Source organism: Hemiscyllium ocellatum, chromosome 11 (assembly GCF_020745735.1).
Source record: "Hemiscyllium ocellatum isolate sHemOce1 chromosome 11, sHemOce1.pat.X.cur, whole genome shotgun sequence".
NCBI classification, from domain to species: domain Eukaryota; kingdom Metazoa; phylum Chordata; class Chondrichthyes; order Orectolobiformes; family Hemiscylliidae; genus Hemiscyllium; species Hemiscyllium ocellatum.
This window is the reverse complement of record NC_083411.1, coordinates 46,537,684-46,555,739: the sequence shown is the minus strand read 5'-3', so window position 1 is coordinate 46,555,739 and position 18,056 is coordinate 46,537,684. Positions and strand designations below refer to the sequence as shown.

General features: G+C 43.0%; 1 protein-coding gene across 1 annotated transcript in view; it reads right to left on the bottom strand.

Annotated features, from left to right (window-relative positions):
• Positions 1 to 281: 281 nt before the first annotated feature.
• Positions 282 to 18,056, bottom strand: part of LOC132820193 (protein FAM162A-like) — a 30,226-nt gene continuing 12,451 nt past the window's right edge. The window contains exons 3-4 of the mRNA XM_060832162.1: positions 14,792 to 14,900; positions 282 to 1,258 (exon numbers count right to left, since the gene is read on the bottom strand). Coding sequence (XP_060688145.1) covers positions 1,157 to 1,258; positions 14,792 to 14,900 — 211 coding nt within the window. The 3' untranslated portion in view covers positions 282 to 1,156. The remainder of the gene's footprint in view (positions 1,259 to 14,791; positions 14,901 to 18,056) is intronic.

The following is an 18,056-nucleotide window of genomic DNA, read 5'->3' as shown; positions in this document are numbered from 1 at the left end:
ATACAGGAGTGCAGGGAAGGGTTGGGTTGGGTCTGAATGTGATACTCGCTGGAGGCTTGGCCGAATGGCCTGTGTCCACACTGTAGGAATTCTATGTTAGATGCAATTCAGATACAGATCAGTCAAGACCTAATTGAATGGAACAGACTTGATGAAATAAGTGGTCTCTCAGTCTGTCTGAACCAAACTGCCTTGTAAATATCTCACCCATCCTGACAGCAAATGAAAAATAATAATTTCAGAAACAAACTAACAGTACATTTAAAAGGCATTTACACAACTAGATAACAGAATTTTTATTCAGAAAGTCAAAAGAACCATCAGACACTGCTACAAAATATTAAATTGATTTAATATTACAGCTTTTAGGCATAACATACATTGAACTTGAGGTTGACTTTCATAATTGAAAAATGATTTCCCTGATGTGCAAGAACAGCCGTTTACAAGCCTGGTTCCCAGTATTGTGCATTATAGTGATTAGAAAAGTACTGATAGGATGTTGCAATTTTCACTTTGATAAAGATTGATCCACACTGCAGGAGACTAACCTGACTTTCAAAAGGTGAGGAATTGGTCCAGAGAAGCAAAATACTCAAGTTGCTTGAAATTTGAAATAAATGGCAGATCATTCATTAACATCATCAGAGATTTGAGCTGCGACCAAGTGTCGACGTTAGACTGAGCACTCAAACAGAGGCTGAAAAAATGCCAATGTATTGAGATTAATAAGTTAAGAAAGGTGTGGCCTGAGTACCTGTGTCACAGACACACAGACTGTGGAGGGGGAGAAAGAATGTCCGAAATTCCTCTGCCCACCATCAGTGGATACATTACCCAGTGAAATGAGCGTGCTTCTCTGCAAGTAATGAGAGACAGCAGCTCCAATGGAAAGTGTCAATGATAATCTGGCTCCATTTGACAATCATAAAATCTAAAACAGAAACTTTCAGAATAGTCATTTTGAAGAGGTTAAAATGGAAATGAAGGTGGGTTGGTTCATTCTGCAGAACAAGGACTGATGACATTGTTGAGTACTAGTTCTGGCTGTCATAATTGTGTACCAATGGACTTCAGAACCAGTCATCGATAAGACTAATTGTCTTTTGTGCCACTGATAAGAGGAGGTAAATTGGTACAGCTAGTCTTATTGCAGTTACTGGGGCTTTTCTGTGGCCATTTTCTGTTCAAATTCCTCTTTCAATTTGGCTTTTTTCTCCAAGTTCCACTTGGTAAGGTTCTCATGCTGTTTAAAAGCCTGCAATTACAAAAGGGAGAGAATATAACAATATAAATGACGTAATGCAAAGTCCGAGCAAAAACAAACATTGTTTCGGAAATTTCCAGCTAATAAAAATCCAGCTGATTAAAAGGAGTGAACAATGGGGGAGCACGGTGGCTCAGCAGTTAGCACTGCTGCCTCACAGCATTAGGGACCCAGGTTCGATTCCCACCTTGGGTGACTGTCTGTCTGTGTGGAGTTTGCACATTCTTCATGTGAGCTTGCTTCAGGTGCTCCGGTTTCTCCCAAAATCCAAAGATATGCAGGTTCAGGTGAATGGGCCACACTAAATTTCCCATAGTATTAGGTGCATCAGTCTGGGGTAAATATAGGGCAGGGGAATGGGTCTGGGTGGGTTACTCTTCAGAGGGTCAGTGTGGACTTGCTGGGCCAAAGGGTCTGTTTCCATACGGTCAGGAATCTAATCTAAAAATCTACCTGGCAGGAAATAGGCTTGTGTGGCACAGTGGTGGTACTCCCTGCCTTTGAGGCTGGAGGTTAGCTCAAGTCTAACCTACTCCAGTGCTGTATAGCCACATCTGAGCAGGTTTATTTAGAAAACATCTAATGGCAGGGAGACCTCCTCAATGACAGGTTCAAGACAGATAGATGTCCAGGTCCTGCTTGTTAGTGGAGGTGAGACAAGCTTTTGATGGGTGAGGTGGGGGGATATTACTGTTGTCAAGGCGAAGGCCAGCAGTAGGAGAGGTTGTCCAGCATGCTCACCTGTTCATGGGGCATCGACATCAAAGACCGGAGAAAATACCCAATGGAAGAGACTGGCTAAACTAAAGGCAGCTTTGTGTTTGGACCATCATTGTTAATTTCTTAGCTTATTCTCACTCTCTCCATGGCAACTTTAAGACACAGCATATGTGGGCGGCACGGTGGCACAGTGGTTAGCACTGCTGCCTCACAGCACCAGAGACCTGGGTTCAATTCCCGCCTCAGGCAACGGACTGTGTGGAGTTTGCACGTTCTCCCCGTGTCTGTGTGGGTTTCCTCAGGGTGCTCCGGTTTCCTCCCACAGTCACAAAGATGTGCGGGTCACGTGAATTGGCCATGCTAAATTGCCCGTAACGTTAGGTAAGGGGTAAATGTAGAGGTATGGGTGGGTTGTACTTCGGCGGGTTGGTGTGGACTTGTTGGGCCGAAGGGCCTGTTTCCACACTGTAAGTAATCTAATCTAACCATTAAGTCCAGAGGACGTGAGGAAGATCCTCCAGTGAGGCCTGCATTCAGTGAGATAGCAATCAACCTCACCCCCCACAACCACCCCCACATTCATTTCATCTCTCTCACAATGCCACCTGGTTTCAGGCAAAAACCAAGAGGAGGATCAGAGAATGCCTACAGTGTGGAAGCAGGCCCATTGGGTCAACACCAACCCTCCGAACAGCATCCCATTCACCCCACCCTATCCCTGTAACCCTGCATTTCCCTGGCACATCTTTGGACTGTGGGAGGAAACTGGAGCACCCAAAGGAAACTCATGTAGACACATGGAGAATGTGCAAACTCCACACAGAAAGTCACCTGAAGGTGAAATCGAACCAGTATCCCTAGCACTATGAGGCAGCAGTGCTAACCACTGAGTCACCATTTCACCCTGACCAATTAATTAAAGACCCTCCAATGCACTCGATCTTATTCCAGAAATCCAGTCCTTCTGTTGCAATTGCCTTACTGTCAAAACAGCAAGCTGGTACTGAAGTAAATGCATCAGATTATTCTCAAACATCAGATTATTTTTGAAAAAACCTTGCATAAGGACTGCTTCCTGTTTGGTGTTCAAAAACTGTCCTTCCCATAACTATCATTGCAACATCCTGTAATACTTTCACATCTGAAAGGATTGCATTACATTGACTCATTCTCTCCTAATGTGCCATAAACATTCAATGGCAGCCTCAGGCCCAAGGCTGTGCCTGGCAGTGAATGCTGCCAGATTATGGGTCAGGTGTTTGGGGCAGGGGTAAGTTCAGGCTTGTTGGGGGTCATGGGTCACTTTCAACCTTGTCATAGATCAGGAAAACAAATAAGCCTAATGCCCTTCAGCTACCTCGCAACATTACATACAAATGAACTTCGTAAGTTCAGTTTAACGGAGTAAAACAGAAAAAGATGATGTATGGCACGTTCTGCAAAATGTTTAATTTTCAGTTACTGTCGATTTTTTGCCTGTCGGTTTGACAGATGATACTAGTAGCTTGGATAAAAAAAAAAGTCTTTTTTGGAACCACACTGATCAGTGGTGAAGACGTCTGACTGACTAATATGTTTCCCAAAGCTCCTGTCCCTCAGTTAGGATGGTCAACTGCAGCAACCAGAACTCCGAGCAGTAATCCAGGTGGGTTTGACTGAGGAACTGCAGAGTTTCAATGTGAATCCACAACCAACTGGGTTGTGTAACCTCTCAATATATTCACTTTGTTACCATAATCTCACACCATTTGGTCAGAATGAATGATAGATTATCGTTCTAGAGTCCCCCTTGCATCATCGTTCTGGGCTTGATCAATCTCGATCGCGTAATATGTGCAGCCTTAATTTTGATTTCAAATGTACACCAGCTTCCAGTTGGCTAAATCAAACTTGAATTTGCCAATAGACAGTCCAGATATAAATTCGCTTGGGCTGGTGTCAAAATGGCTTCCTCTGAATATATGCCAGCTTGTATGCTGACTGCAAATTTAATATCCATTCAATGATAAGAGGGGCTGAACTTCTAGTTGAGGCTTAGATTAGAGGCGGTTAGGCCTGTGAGTTAGCACTGTCAGACTTTGTGCACGTTGTCTATTACATCCCCAATTCGACAGTCCTTGAATATCTTTAAGGCAGAGATGGATAGTTTCTTAAAAAGTTCGGGGTGAAAGGTTATCTGGGGTCTGGTGGAAATGTGGAGAGGTCACATTAGTCATGATCTTATTGAATGGAGGCGGTGGCTTGGGGTGAGTGACTAAGTGGCCTACATTTACATCAAATTTGTTAATTAGGGCAAGAAGACATCAGTTTGGTGTTGGAGAATCCATTCCTCATCATTTACTAGATTATATTCCTACAGATAATCTTTTTCCTGATTATTAATTCAGCTCATTTCTTAATTACTGGTGTCAGGCTAATAAGTCTGTAGACTTCTGGCACTTTCATCCATTCATATCAAAACCATTATCCACCTCCTCCCTTCAAAACATTCGCTCTCAAACCTTTCATCCCTGATCATTGCAGACAGAGCAGCAATGTCTTTTTCCTTGACAGTTCCTTGAACATGTTGCCTCCCAAATTAATGCAAACCTTTCATTCAGTTCACTCTTTGAATCTATAATCAGGTTTCTCTCTGCACAACAGCACAGAAATGGCTCAGCTAAATGACTGATTTATGAAGGCAACTGTGGTACCTCACTCGTCTTCAGCCACTGTAGGCTTCAGCATCACTGGGAACAGTGTGGTTTCCAACCAAATTGTAGAACTATGGAGATGATTTTCACTGTTTGCCAACTCTAGGAGCAACGTCAGCCCCTCGGCATCACCTTCATCGACCTGACCAAGGCTTTTGATTCAGCCAATCAGGAAGTGCTATGGAAGACCCTGCCAATGGCCCAGTGAAACCCATCACCATTTGGTCTCCTCCACAATCAGATAGTCAGCGATGGTCCTCACCATTGGTAATATGATAGACTCCTTTGAAGCCTACTCTGAGTTGGTCAAGCACGCTCTGACATCACTGCCACTCTTTTCTCCACCTTCATCACCTCCATTCATCACTTTGTCAAGAACACGTTTTCCAGTGGTATTGGCACATTAGACTCAGCCCCAACCACAAAAAGAATCAAATCCTTTAACAATCTATCCCAGGTCATGTTCTTGTCCATATCTCCATTATGATCAACGAGAAATCCTGCCAAATGTGGGACATTGCCCTTCCCAGGGAAGGGCAATCTCTTGAGCTAAGGCTGACATTGGGTACAATGTTGAATTACTGCATCCCGTTGGCACGCTTAAGGTTGCAAGTCTTCAACAATAATGACACCTGTGCTGATACCAACAAGCCTGTGGATAAGGCAGTCATCTTTCTGACTCTTCTGTATGGCTCTGAAACTTGGAGGATGTAAGGGTCAGCTGGAAGGACAGGTGTGACTAACATCAGTGTCCTTGAAGCAACCCAATAGCACCAGCATGGAGGTCATGACCATGCGAAACTCACTCCATTGGGCCAGCCTCATGCTTAGGATGTCAATGACTGCCAAAGCAAATCATCTTTGCCCAGCTCAAGGAAAACACTCCAACAAGAAGACAACAAAGGAAGCATTTCAAAGACTCTCTGCAGACTTCCCTCACGAAATGCAACATTGATGTCAAGGCATGGGAAACCCTCATTCATAAGAATTCCCGACCTGGGGGAAATCCGTATGTGAAAGGACACAATTCTTTGAGAACACCCATCAGCTAGAGGAAGTATGGAAAAGGAACCAGAGAGGGGAATGAGAATAACCTCAAGCCCAATTACCACTTTGAGAAACAAGTTAGTCAGTTGAAGGTCTTCAACACTGAAACGTCTGGTCAGACTGAGCTCATTGGTCACCCAAGGACTCAGAAAATCCATGACACATGACATGGAATTTCCTAAGTGGACAATCACACTCATTAGCAAGTGATTGCAGACAACAACGGTGATTGGTGAGTGAAAATGAAAAGCTTTGACACAATGTGCCCTCTTCAGCAATACTCAAAGATCATAATTTTCTGGGGGTAATTATCCCCAATTCATAACTCTGTCCATTGAATGGACTGCAATTCCTGGTGAGACTCACCGATGGACTGAATTCCTCAACATAACTCCCTTTAGAATGTCCTAATATGACTTCCTATTTGGCTATGGTTCAGAGGTAACAGTTCAAATGGACCATAATTCAGAATGTGACTTGTTAATAGACTATTTCTGTCTGACCTGTGAATAGACTGTAATTCCCATTGTGACTCTTTGATGTGTTTTGTATCTCATGGATAAGGTAATATCAATCATCCTGAATTGCAATTTTATAGCTATAGATTGTAGGTGCTTACTGTCTCAGAATGAACAATGGTACATCTGAAATCTCCTTCTATCTCCATGATTCAAGCAAAAATGGAGGGGTCAGCTCCTTCTGCCTCATTTAAAACCATCTGGTTTAGCAATGTCCGGTCCCGTGGCATCAATGATGGGTGCAGTCTATGTTTAAGTTTTAGTGTCCTCGCTAACAAAAAGCTGCAAATAACAGTGATTTAATATGTTTACTCTCTCCTATGCATCCTCATCCAATTCCTTAGAGGCTTACCTTCTTCCCATACTAGTCTCGTTACTAGAATTTATTGGCCTGGTATTTTGCATCAGCCCCTGTGCCCCAGCTCCCTTGGCAGTTCGAAAATCTCTGCACCATTGCTCATTCCCTGTTATCTGGGTGGTGCGCTGAATTTTCAATTCCTGGCAGGAGTGAAAGGTGACTGCCCCACATTCTGTGTTCCCACCATTAGCGCCACAATTTATTCCTGGGTTTTTATTCATTTCTTCCCCAACCAAAAGAGAAGGGATTTAAATAATAGCTTGCTAATGAGAGATGCACACTGATCAGGACCTTACCACCCAAACTGTTGATTTTCCTTTGTTTGACAGAACATATTCTACAATAGAAATTCAATTTACTAAAATTGGCTGTAATACATTTCCCTAGACATTGACCATTTTAAAGCTCCCGCACAGATTGCACTCAATTTTTGCTTCACTGCATCAAATTAAGACCCATTAGATAGTTACATTAGATGGAAACAGCAAAAACATTATAGGGAAATTAAAAGTGCCGTTCAACTGCTCGCATGTATCTGGCCTTCTGCTCCGTCATGATGTTCTGGTCTCCCTGCTATTGGAAAGATGTTGTGAAACTTGAAAAGGGTTTAGAAAAGATTTCCAAGGATGTTGCCAGAGTTGGAGGGTTTGAGCTGTAAGGAGTGGCTGAATACGCTGGGGCTGTTTTCCCCAAGAGCATTGGAGACTGAGGTTTTGCAGGTTTATAAAATCATGAAGGACATGGATAGGGTGAATAGCCAAGTGTAGGAGAGTCCAAAACTAGAAGGCATGGGTTGTTTAAAAGGGACAATTTCTCAGGGACAGTAAGCACTTACAAACTACAGCTGTAAAATTACAATTTAGGAAGATTGTATTTCCTTGATGTGGTAATGTCAACACATTAGACAGTCACACTGGGAATTACAGCCCATTCACAAATCACAGTCTATGAATGAATCAGATTTAAAAAGGGAAATTGTTTCACACAGAGGGAGGCGCATGTCTAGAATGAGCTACCAGAGGAAGTGGTGGACCATAAGACATAGGAATGGAAATAAGGCCATTCTGCCCATAGTGGAGGTTAGTACAATTATAACATTTAAAAAGCATCTGGAATGAGTATATGAATAAGAAGGGTTTAGAGGGAATATGGGCCAAATGCTGGCAAATGGGACTAGATTAATTTAGGAAATCTGTTAGGTGTGGATGAATTGCTCCAAAGGGTCTGTTCCATATTTACAATGCTATGATACAAGTGCAATGCAGAAGGTCTGTGCTTATTATGGTTCAGTGCAACATGCAGTGTTAACAAGCATCCAGTTTTTTGAAGCTTAACCCATAATTTCACCTTCCATCCCATTTTGTGTCCACATGCATTTCTCAGTTGTTTGTCCTGTATTTTTCAAGCAGTGAGTGGAAAATAGCTGGCAATCTTCCCTTGCCTCTGCCTGCAGGTTTACTTGCCTTCAAAGTATCCCACCATTTGTCACAAAGTAAAGATGGAATGTGAAACATAATGATTTCATAGAGTGAATTATTAATATGGGGATCCTGCCACTCCTGGATTTTCATCAGTAACTGCTCCCTATTCTGATCAGCCATTCCCACTCATAAACCTATACCCATTTCTGTCATCACTCACCCAATATCCGCTACAGACAGACCTCAGCAGCCATAGGGACATGAAAATATTATTAACAATCGAATAAAGCTGCGGCTCTCATGCAATCCTGATAAAGAAAAACAACTCTCATTCACGAAACACATTAAAACACCTTAAATCCCCAGAAGTGGGCGATGAGCGAGAATAAAATTCATTTTAGCAACCACAAAGTGATACTTGTTTTAAAAAAATATTAATTCAGAGGATGTGGATATCACTAGCCATGCCAATATTTATTATCCATCTCTATTTACCCAGAGGGCAGTTGAGAATCAACCACGTTGCTGTGGGTCTGGAGTCACATAGACCAGATTTCCTTCCCTAAAACACCATTAGTGAACCAGACGGGTTTAGTCCTATTGTAAGCTCAAAGCTGTGAATCAAAATGCACTCCACTGAGATAAGTGCTTTTATAGCTTTAGAATCTCTGGAAAGTGTTCAGGATTAAGCTCAGCTATAATCTTGTAATTCTCATCAATGATTTCTATTGGCACTTAAGGAACAGTGGGGTTCATTTTCTAATCTGCACCAGATGGCCTGTCAATCAAGCCTTTCTTTCAACTATAACTGACAGCTGCAGTCTGTTTTACTTCTATGTTTCAAGAACTGGGGATTTAAATAAGAACATGTCACTTAAACAGACTTTATCTGCCCTTCAAGAGCTTTTAAGACTTTTTTTTCCCCACAAATTGATGACTGCCACATTGTGGGTTAAAGTACTTGGAACAGTGAAAACTATCACAGAAACTAGGAACTGAGTAGGCCATGTGGCCCTTCAACCCTGCTCCTCCATTCCATATGATCATGGTGGTTCATCCAACTCTATCTTGTTCCCCCTTTACCCCATGCTCATTGATCCATTTAGCCCCAAGAATTAGAAGACCATAACAGCAGAAATTAGGCCATTCAGTCCATCGAGTCTGCTCTGCTATTCAATCATGGCCAGGAAAGTTTCTCAACCCCATTCTCCCATTTTCTCCCAGTAACCCTTGATCCCCTTGACCATTAGTTAGTCAGTCTTAAATATACTCAATGACTTGGTCTCCACAGCCTTCTGTGGCAGTGAACTCCATCGATTCCCCACTCTCTGGCTGAAAAAGTATCTCATTATCTCCGATCTAAAAGGTCTTCCCTTTATTCTAAGCCCTTGGGTCCTGATCTCTCCTACTAATGGAGGCATCGTCCCAACACCCACTCTGTCCAGGCCATTCAGTATTCTGTAAGTTTCACTTTGATCCCCCTCATCCTTCTAACTCCATCGAGTATAGGCCAGAGTCCTCAAACATTCCTCATATGTTAAGGTTTTCATTCCTGGGACCATTCTCGCGAACCTCCTCTGAACATGTTCCAGGGCTAGTATATCCTTCTTGAGATATGGGGCCCAAAATTGCACACAATACTCCCAATATGGTCTGACCAGAACAGTATAGAGCCTCAGAAGTCCATCTCTGCTTTTATATTCAAGTCCTCTCAAAATAAAAGCCATTATTGCATTTGCCTTCCTAACTACTGATTCAATGCAAGTTTACCCTGAGACAATCCTGTACTCGAACTTCAGAGTCTCTTTGCACTCCAGACTTCTGAATTTTCTCTCCATTTAGAAAATAGTGCATGCCCTTATTCTTTCTACCAAAGTACATGACCTCTCAATTTCCCAAATTGCACTCCATCTGCCACTTCTTTGCCCACTCTCCTAACCTGTCCAAATCCTTCTTCAGCCTCTCCGTCTCCTCAGTGCTACCTGTCCCTCTACCTGTCTTTGTATCATCTACAAACTTAGCCAGAATACTCTCAGGTCCTTTATCTAGATCGTAATTTGAAACATTGTGGTCCCAACACCAAGCCTTGCAGTACACCACTTATCACTGGCTACCATCCTGAGAAGAGACCCTTCAATCCCCACTCACTACTTCCTGCCAGACAGCCAAGCTTCTATCCATGCTAGTACTTTGCCTCCAACACCTTGGGCCCTTATCTTACTCAGCTGCCTCCTGTGTTGGCACCTTGCCAAAGGCCTTCTTGAAGTCCAGATAGATATCATCCATTGGCTCTCCTTGGTCTAATCTGCTCGTTACTTCCTCAAGGAATTCTAGCAGATTTGTCAGGCATGACCTCCCCTTGATGAAACCATGCTGACTCTGCCCTATTTTACCATACACTTCCAAGTATTCAGAAATTGCATCCTTCACAATGGATTCCAGTGTCTTACTCACAACTGAGGTTAGGCTAATTGGTCTGTAATTCTCCATCTTTTGCCTTACTCCCTTTTTAAACAGGGATGTCAGGTTAGCTATTTTCCAGTCATCTGGGGCTCTCCCTGATTCTAGCAATTCCTGAAAGATCACCACTAATGCTTCTGCTATCTCTTCAGCTATCTCCCTTAGAACACTGAGGTGTAGTCCATCTGGTCCAGGTGATATATCCACCTTCAGGCTGTTCAGTTTTTCTAGCACCTACTCCTTGGTGATGGCCACCATATTCAGCTCTGCCCTCTCACTCTCTTGGATATTTGAGAAATTACTGTGTCCTCCACCTTGAAAACTGATGCAAAGTAATTATTCAGTTCTTCAGTCATTTCCTTGTTCCCCACTACTATCTCCCCAGCACCATTTACCAGTGGCCCAATATTCACTTTTGTCTCTTTCTTGCCCTTCATATAACTCTTACAGTCTTCCTTTATATTACTGGCTAATTACCCTCATATTTTATCGTCTTCCTCCTTATTTCTTCTTTTTTGTTACCCTCCGTTGGTAGGCATTTTTTTTGTAAGCTCCCCAATCCTCTCATTTCCCACTGTCCTTTCACCACATTATCTGCTCTCTCTTTTGCTTTTATGCTATCCCTGACTTCCCTCATCAGCCATGGTTGCCTCATCCTCCCTCTACCACACTTCTCTTTCCTCGGGATGAATCTCTGCTGTGTCTCTAGAATTACTCCCTGCCATTGCTGTTCCACTGTCTTTTCTGCTGGGCTCATCTCCCAGTCATTTCTACCCTGTTCCTCCCTCATGCCTCTGTAGTTGCCTTTATACAGCTGTAATACCATTAACTCTAATTCTATCTTCTCCCTCTCAAATTACAGAGGAAATTCAATCATATTATGATCACTGCCTCCTAAGGGTTCCTTCACCTTAAGCTCCCTTATCAAGTCTGCCTTATTGCACAACACTAAATCCAGTATTGCCTGTTCCCTAGTGGGCTCCAAAACGCCATCGCGTAGACATTCCATAAATTCATTTTCTTGCAAATCTACTACCAACCTGAATTTCTCAGTCCATCTGCCTACTGAACTCCCCACAATTACTGTAACTTTGCCTTTCCTACACATCTTTTCTATCTTTTTTTTAAGATTAGATTCCCTCCAGTGTGGAAACAGGCCTTTTGGCCCAACCAGTCCACACCGACCCTCCGAAGAGTAACCCACCCAGACCCATTTCCCTCTGACTAATGCAAATAACACTATGGCTAATTCACCTGACCTGCACATCTTTGGACTGTGGGAGGAAATCGAAGCACCCGGAGGAAACCCACACAGACACGGGGAGAATGTGCAAACTCCACACAGACAGTCGCCCAAGGTTGGAATTGAACCCGGGACCCTGGTGCTGTGTGGCAGCAGTGCTAACTACTGAGCCACCGTGCCGCCTTGGTGTATCTTGCATCCCAGCTCCTGACTGCTATTTGGAGGTCTGTACATAACTCTAGCTATAGATTTTCCACCTTTGCAGCTCCTCAATTCCACCCACACAGGTTCGACACTATACTGCCTATCTTTTCGATAGGATGGATATCCTTGAATATTCCGCTTCCAATCCTCATCCCCTTGCAATCATGTCTCCATGATGCCCATCAAATCATATCTGTCAATTCAATGTGCACCACAGCTCATTTACCTTGTTCCTTTTACTGCGTGCATTCAGATACAACATCTTCAGTCCTGTGTTAACTGTCCATCTTCTCATTGTCATTCCTTTGGGCAGTGTGCTTGAAGTTTGATTGCTAACCCTTTCCAAATACTCTGTCCTATTTATGTCTATGTTGGAGATTTTAATAACCTATCCTGAGTTCAGCAATCTTACTGTCTCTTTTAATTTGGGTTTCCTCATTTCCACTATATTGGACCCCACCCCCCTCCCCACCTTTATTTAGTTTAAAACCCTGTCTACAGCCCTGGTTATGCGATTCACTAGGACTTTGGTCCCAGCACGGTTCATACCAAGACAGTCCCATCAGAACAGGTCCCTTCTTCCCCAGTACTGGTGCCGATGTCCCCTGAATTCAAACCTATTTCTCCCACAGCAATCTTTGAGCCACGTATTTACCTGCTTAATCTTATTGACCCTGTGCCAATTAGCTCATGGCTCAGGTAGTAATCCAGCGATTATTACGTTTTTTGGTTCTGTGTTTTAATTTAGCTCCTAGCTGTTTATCCTCCCTTAGCAGAACCTCTGCCCTAGTTTTATCTGTCATTGGATCCTATGTGGACCACGACCACTGGAACTAGCCCTCCCACTCCAAGTTCCTCTGCAGCCCAGATGGGATATCCCGAACCTGACAACCAAGCAGGAAACTCAACCTCTGGGACTCTTGAACCTGATCACAGAGAACAGTGTCTATGCCTTGAACTACACCATCCCTAATTACAACATTTCTCCCCCCTTGAATGGTTCCCAGCACCACGGTGCTGCGTGCAGTCCCATTCCCATGCACACAAGAGCAAACGTCTTGAACATATTGGACAAGGTCTGGGGCCGAGGCTCCTGCAACTCTACCTCCTGAATCCCTCTAACTGCCTCACTCACAGCCACACCCTCTATCTCCTTGAGCACATTCAATGTTTTAACCTCAACTGCTTTCTAGTGATAGTGAGTTCCACATACACCACTCTCTGCATTAAAAAATGTTTCTCCTCATATCAGTCCTCAATGGCCCATCCTGTATCCTGAGACTATGAATCCTGGTTCTGGACCACCCTTACTGAAAATGCCCTTCCTGCAATTAACTTGTCCAGTCCTGTTAGAACCTGTTGATTTCTATGAGTACCCCTGTCTCATTCTTCGAAACATCAGTGTCTCTTCATACCTCAGTCCTGTCATCTCAGGCACCAGTCTGGTAAACAAAAGGAGAAATTGCTGGAAAAAAACTCACCAGGTTTGGTAGCATCTGTGAAGAGAAATCAGAGTTATTGTTTCCGCTCTGAGGAAGGGTCACTTGACCAAAAACGTTAACTCTGATTTCTCTCCACAGGTGCTGCCAGACCTGCTGAGCTTTTCCAGCAATTTCTGTTTTAGTTTCTGATTTACAGCAGCTGCAGTCCTTTCTGTTTTTTACTTTATCAGTCTGGTAAATCTTCCATTGCACTTCCTTCATAGCAGAACACCCTTCCTGAGATAAGGAGACCAAAACTGTATACAATACTCGAGATGTGCTCTCACCAATGCCCTGTACCATTGCAGCAAGACATCCCTGCTCCTGTACTTGAATCCCCTCACTATGAACGTCAACATATCACTTGCCTTGTTCTCCACCTGCTGCACCTGTATGCTTGCTTTCAGCAACTGCTGAACAAGGACGCCCAGATCTCATTGTCATTCAGATAATAATCCACCTTCCTGTTTTTGTTACCAAAGTGGACAACCTCATATTTATTCATGTCGTACTTCATCTGCCATGCATTTGTCCACTCACTCAACTTGGCCAAACCACAATGAAACATCTCTGCACTACTCACCCTCTGACCTGCCTTTGTGTCACCGACAAACCTGGAGACGTTGCACTTAGTGCCCCCATCTAGATCTTTAATATATATTGTGAGCAGCCAATGTCCAAGCACTGACTTTACTCATTACTGCCTGCCATTTTTAAGGGTCTCCAGATTGATCCCCATCCCAGCTCTCGAAACCTGTAAACAGCAATGAGAAGTTATCAAACAATTTATTGTTTTAGATGTTAGGCCAAGGCAATGGGGAGAATGGTCCTTTCCTTCTTGATTAGGCTACATGCATAAATTTAACAGAAATACTGAAAGTATTTGAAAGCTGATACAGCAACTGTCTATGTGGAGTTTGCACATTCTCCCAGTGTCTGCGTGGGTTTCCTCCGGGTGCTCCGATTTCCTCCCACAGTCCAAAGACGTGCAGGGCAGGTGAATTGGTTATGCTAAGTTGTCCACAGTGTTAGGTGCATTAGTCAGAGGGAAATGGGTCGGAGGGTCAATGTGGACTTGTTGGGCCAAAGGGCCTGTTCCATACTGTACGGAATTTAATCTAATATAGTCTGGGCAGAGAACATTCCTTTGCTTCCCCATTACCACTAGCTGTACAAAATGAATTAGAAACCCATTGTGGAAACCAATATGTGAGGAGACCAGGAAATCACTACCTGGAGACCAGCTAAGACAGTTGAGATGAACACTCCTTAATATTGACTGCACTTAAGAGGAGGAATTGTGCCATGGAAAATAAATAGGATTCCATTGCAGATACATTAAATAGGCTCTCTTGACAACAGGTCTGCGATGAACATACCTTCCTTCCAGAGACCACCATAATCAGGCAGGCTACAACCGTCAAACCTATCATCATGTAGCAGATTTTCACCCTTATTTTGTTTCCAGCTGCATAAAGCATTTCATTCCTGTGAAAAAGAAACATTTTTTTTAATTTGAAAAGAGGAAGATGACTATGACATCAAATATCTAACTCCCTGCATTATTTCCAGTTTTTAAAAAAAGTGCTGCTGGTTTTGATGCTTTTTGCAGGCCTGTCTTAATTAAATATACCTCAAACAAAAAGTACACAGCTCTCAGCCTCCCCTTGTCTAAGCTCACCAGAATGTCCGGCCCCACCATAGGAACCTGTATTCATCATAGGCTCAAATGTAATGGTAGCTCTTGAGAAGTTGTCAATAACGAGTTCTAGTTAAACAGCAGGAAAAGACTAATGGGCATTAAATGCTGATGTTGTTCATTTTTGGGATGTGGTCATTGACAGCAAATGAAAAAGATTCTAAGTTTTTCTTAAGTAAATCAGTTATCCATGATACAGACAGTCTACTGCATTTCCATCATGGAGAATTGGGTTTGATGTATAACTCGGAAATGATTTTGCATTCTTGTAATTTGAGGAAGAGATGTGTAAAACTAGAATATTAAACTGAAATCAGGGCAACTGCGAGGGAATGAAAGCAGAACTGATCTCACAAATTGGGACAGGTCAACAGAAGTCCAGTAGCCAAGATTTTAAGGAGATAACTTAGAATACACAATACAAATCTCAATGAGAAAAATTCTAAAAGAAAAGATCCACCATCTGTGGTTAACTAAAAAAAGCTAGAGATATTTTCAAGCTTCAATGTGATATAATTGTGCAAATGTTCATGAGACAGGTCGGGAGAATGGACAGAAAATCAAAACCAAAGCACAGACATTTTTCTTCGGTCTTCACTACAGACGATATTAGGAACATTTCAATAATAAATGCAAATCAGAAAGCGGAAGGAAGAGAGGAACTTAGTGAAATTAAAATTAGGGAAGTGTATGAAGATAACTGATGGAACTGCAAACTGACAAGTTTCCTGTACAGATAGACTTTCACCCTGGGTGTTAAAGGAAGTAACCAACCAGATAGAAGTTGTCTTGGTGTTAATTTTCCAAAATGTCCTGGACTGGAGATTGCAAATATGATCCCTCGATTTGCGAAGGGAGGGAGATAGCAAACAAAAAAATATAAGTTAGCTTGATGTCTGTTATGGGGAAGATTTTAGAATTGATCATTAAAGAGGTCATAGCAACAAATTTAGAAATTCAAAATAATCAAAGTGTCAGCATGGTTTTGTTTAAGGGAAATTGTGTTTAATTAAGAGACAGAGGGTGGTTGTGGTGGTAGAGGGTTGCTTTTCGGAGTGGAAACCTGTGACCAGTGGTGTGCTGCATAGAATGGTCCACTGCTTTGTAGTCATTTATATAAATGACTACAATGTGAACATAGGAGGTCTGGTTAGTAAGTTTGCAGATGACGTCAAAATTGGAGGTATAGAGGACAGTGAAGAAGGTGACCTCAGAGTATAACAGGATCTTGATCAAATGGGCCAATGGGCTGAGGAGCGGAAGATGGAGCTTAATTCAGATAAATGTGAGGTGCTGCACTTTGGCAAGACAAACCAAGGCAGGATTTACACAGTTAATGGTGGGGCCCTGGGGAGTGTTGCCAAACAAAGAGACTGAGGTGTACAGTTGCATAGTTTCTTGAAAGTGGAGTCACACAGACAGGATGGTGAAGAGGGCATTTGGCATGCTTGCCTTTATTGGTCAGTGCATTGAGTGTGGAAGTTGACATTATTCTGCAGTTGTACAAGATGGGGGTGAGGCCACTTTTAGAATGTTACATTCAATCTGGTCTCCCTGCTACAGGAAGGATGTTATTGAGTCATAAAGGTTTACAGCGTGGAAACAGGGTACAGTTCAGAAAAGATTTACAAGGATGTTGCAAGGACTGGACAGTTTAAGCTATAGGGAAAGACTGAATAAGCTGGGTTTTTTTTTTAAACCTTGAGTGTCATTGGCTGAGGGGGTGACCTTTATAGAGGTTTATAAAATCATGAGAAGCATCGATAAGTGAATAGCGACGGTCTTTCGGGCGGCACGGTGGCACAGTGGTTAGCACTGCTGCCTCACAGCGCCAGAGACCCAGGTTCAATTCCTGACTCGGGCGACTGACTGTGTGGAGTTTGCACATTCTCCCCGTGTCTGCGTGGGTTTCCTCCGGGTGCTCCGGTTTCCTCCCACAGTCCAAAGATGTGCGGGTCAGGTGAATTGGCCATGCTAAATTGACCGTATGTTAGGTAAAGGGGTAAATGTAGGGGTATGGGTGGGTTGCGCTTCGACGGGTCGGTGTGGACTTGTTGGGCCGAAGATTACTCCACACTGTAAGTAATCTAATCTAATCTTTTTATGAGGGTGGGGGGAGTCCAAAACTAGAGAGCAAAGGTTTAAGGTAAGAGGGGAAAGATTTAAAAGGGACCTAATGAGCAGATTTTTCACACAGTAGTGTGCGTATGGAATGAGAGGATGCCAGAGGAAGTGGTGGAGGCTGGTACAATTACAACGTTTAAAAGGATGGGTATTTGAATAAGAAGGGTTTAGAGGTCTACAGTTGAAATGCTGACAAACGGGACGGGATTAATTTAGGATACCTGGTCGACGTGGATGAATTGGACCAAAGGGTCTGTTTCCATGCTGTACAATTCTATGACTTCCTTGAGGAAGCATCATGTGTTGTGGATAAAGGGAAGTCTGTAGTTGTACTGAACATGGAGTTCTGAAAAAGGCAATCGATAAGGTGCCATGTCATTTGGAAAATAAAAACAGGAAACAGAGCAAATGTAAGTGACCCATTTTCTGGTTGACGAGGTACAGTAATTGGCAAGCCATATGGATCAGTCCCTGGGTCTCTGGTAGCTCCATTTGTTGGTGACAGAGATAGATAGGAAAGTAAGCTGTGAAAACAGCCCAAGGAAGGGACATTGATAGATTAACCAAGTGGGCAAAGATTAGGGAAATGGGGTATAAAGAAAGCAAGTGTAAAATTTTCCAATTTCTCAGACAGAGTGGTGAGACTTTGAAATCCTCCTCCACAAAAGACAGTGGAAGCAAAGTCTTTCAATATTTTAAGGCAGAGATGGATAGATTTTGGATAAGCAATTGGCTGAAAAATTATTGTTGGGGGTGGGGGGGGTGGTTGGTGCCGGAGTGGGAGCAATGTGGGATAATCAGGTGAGCCAAGATCTTACTGA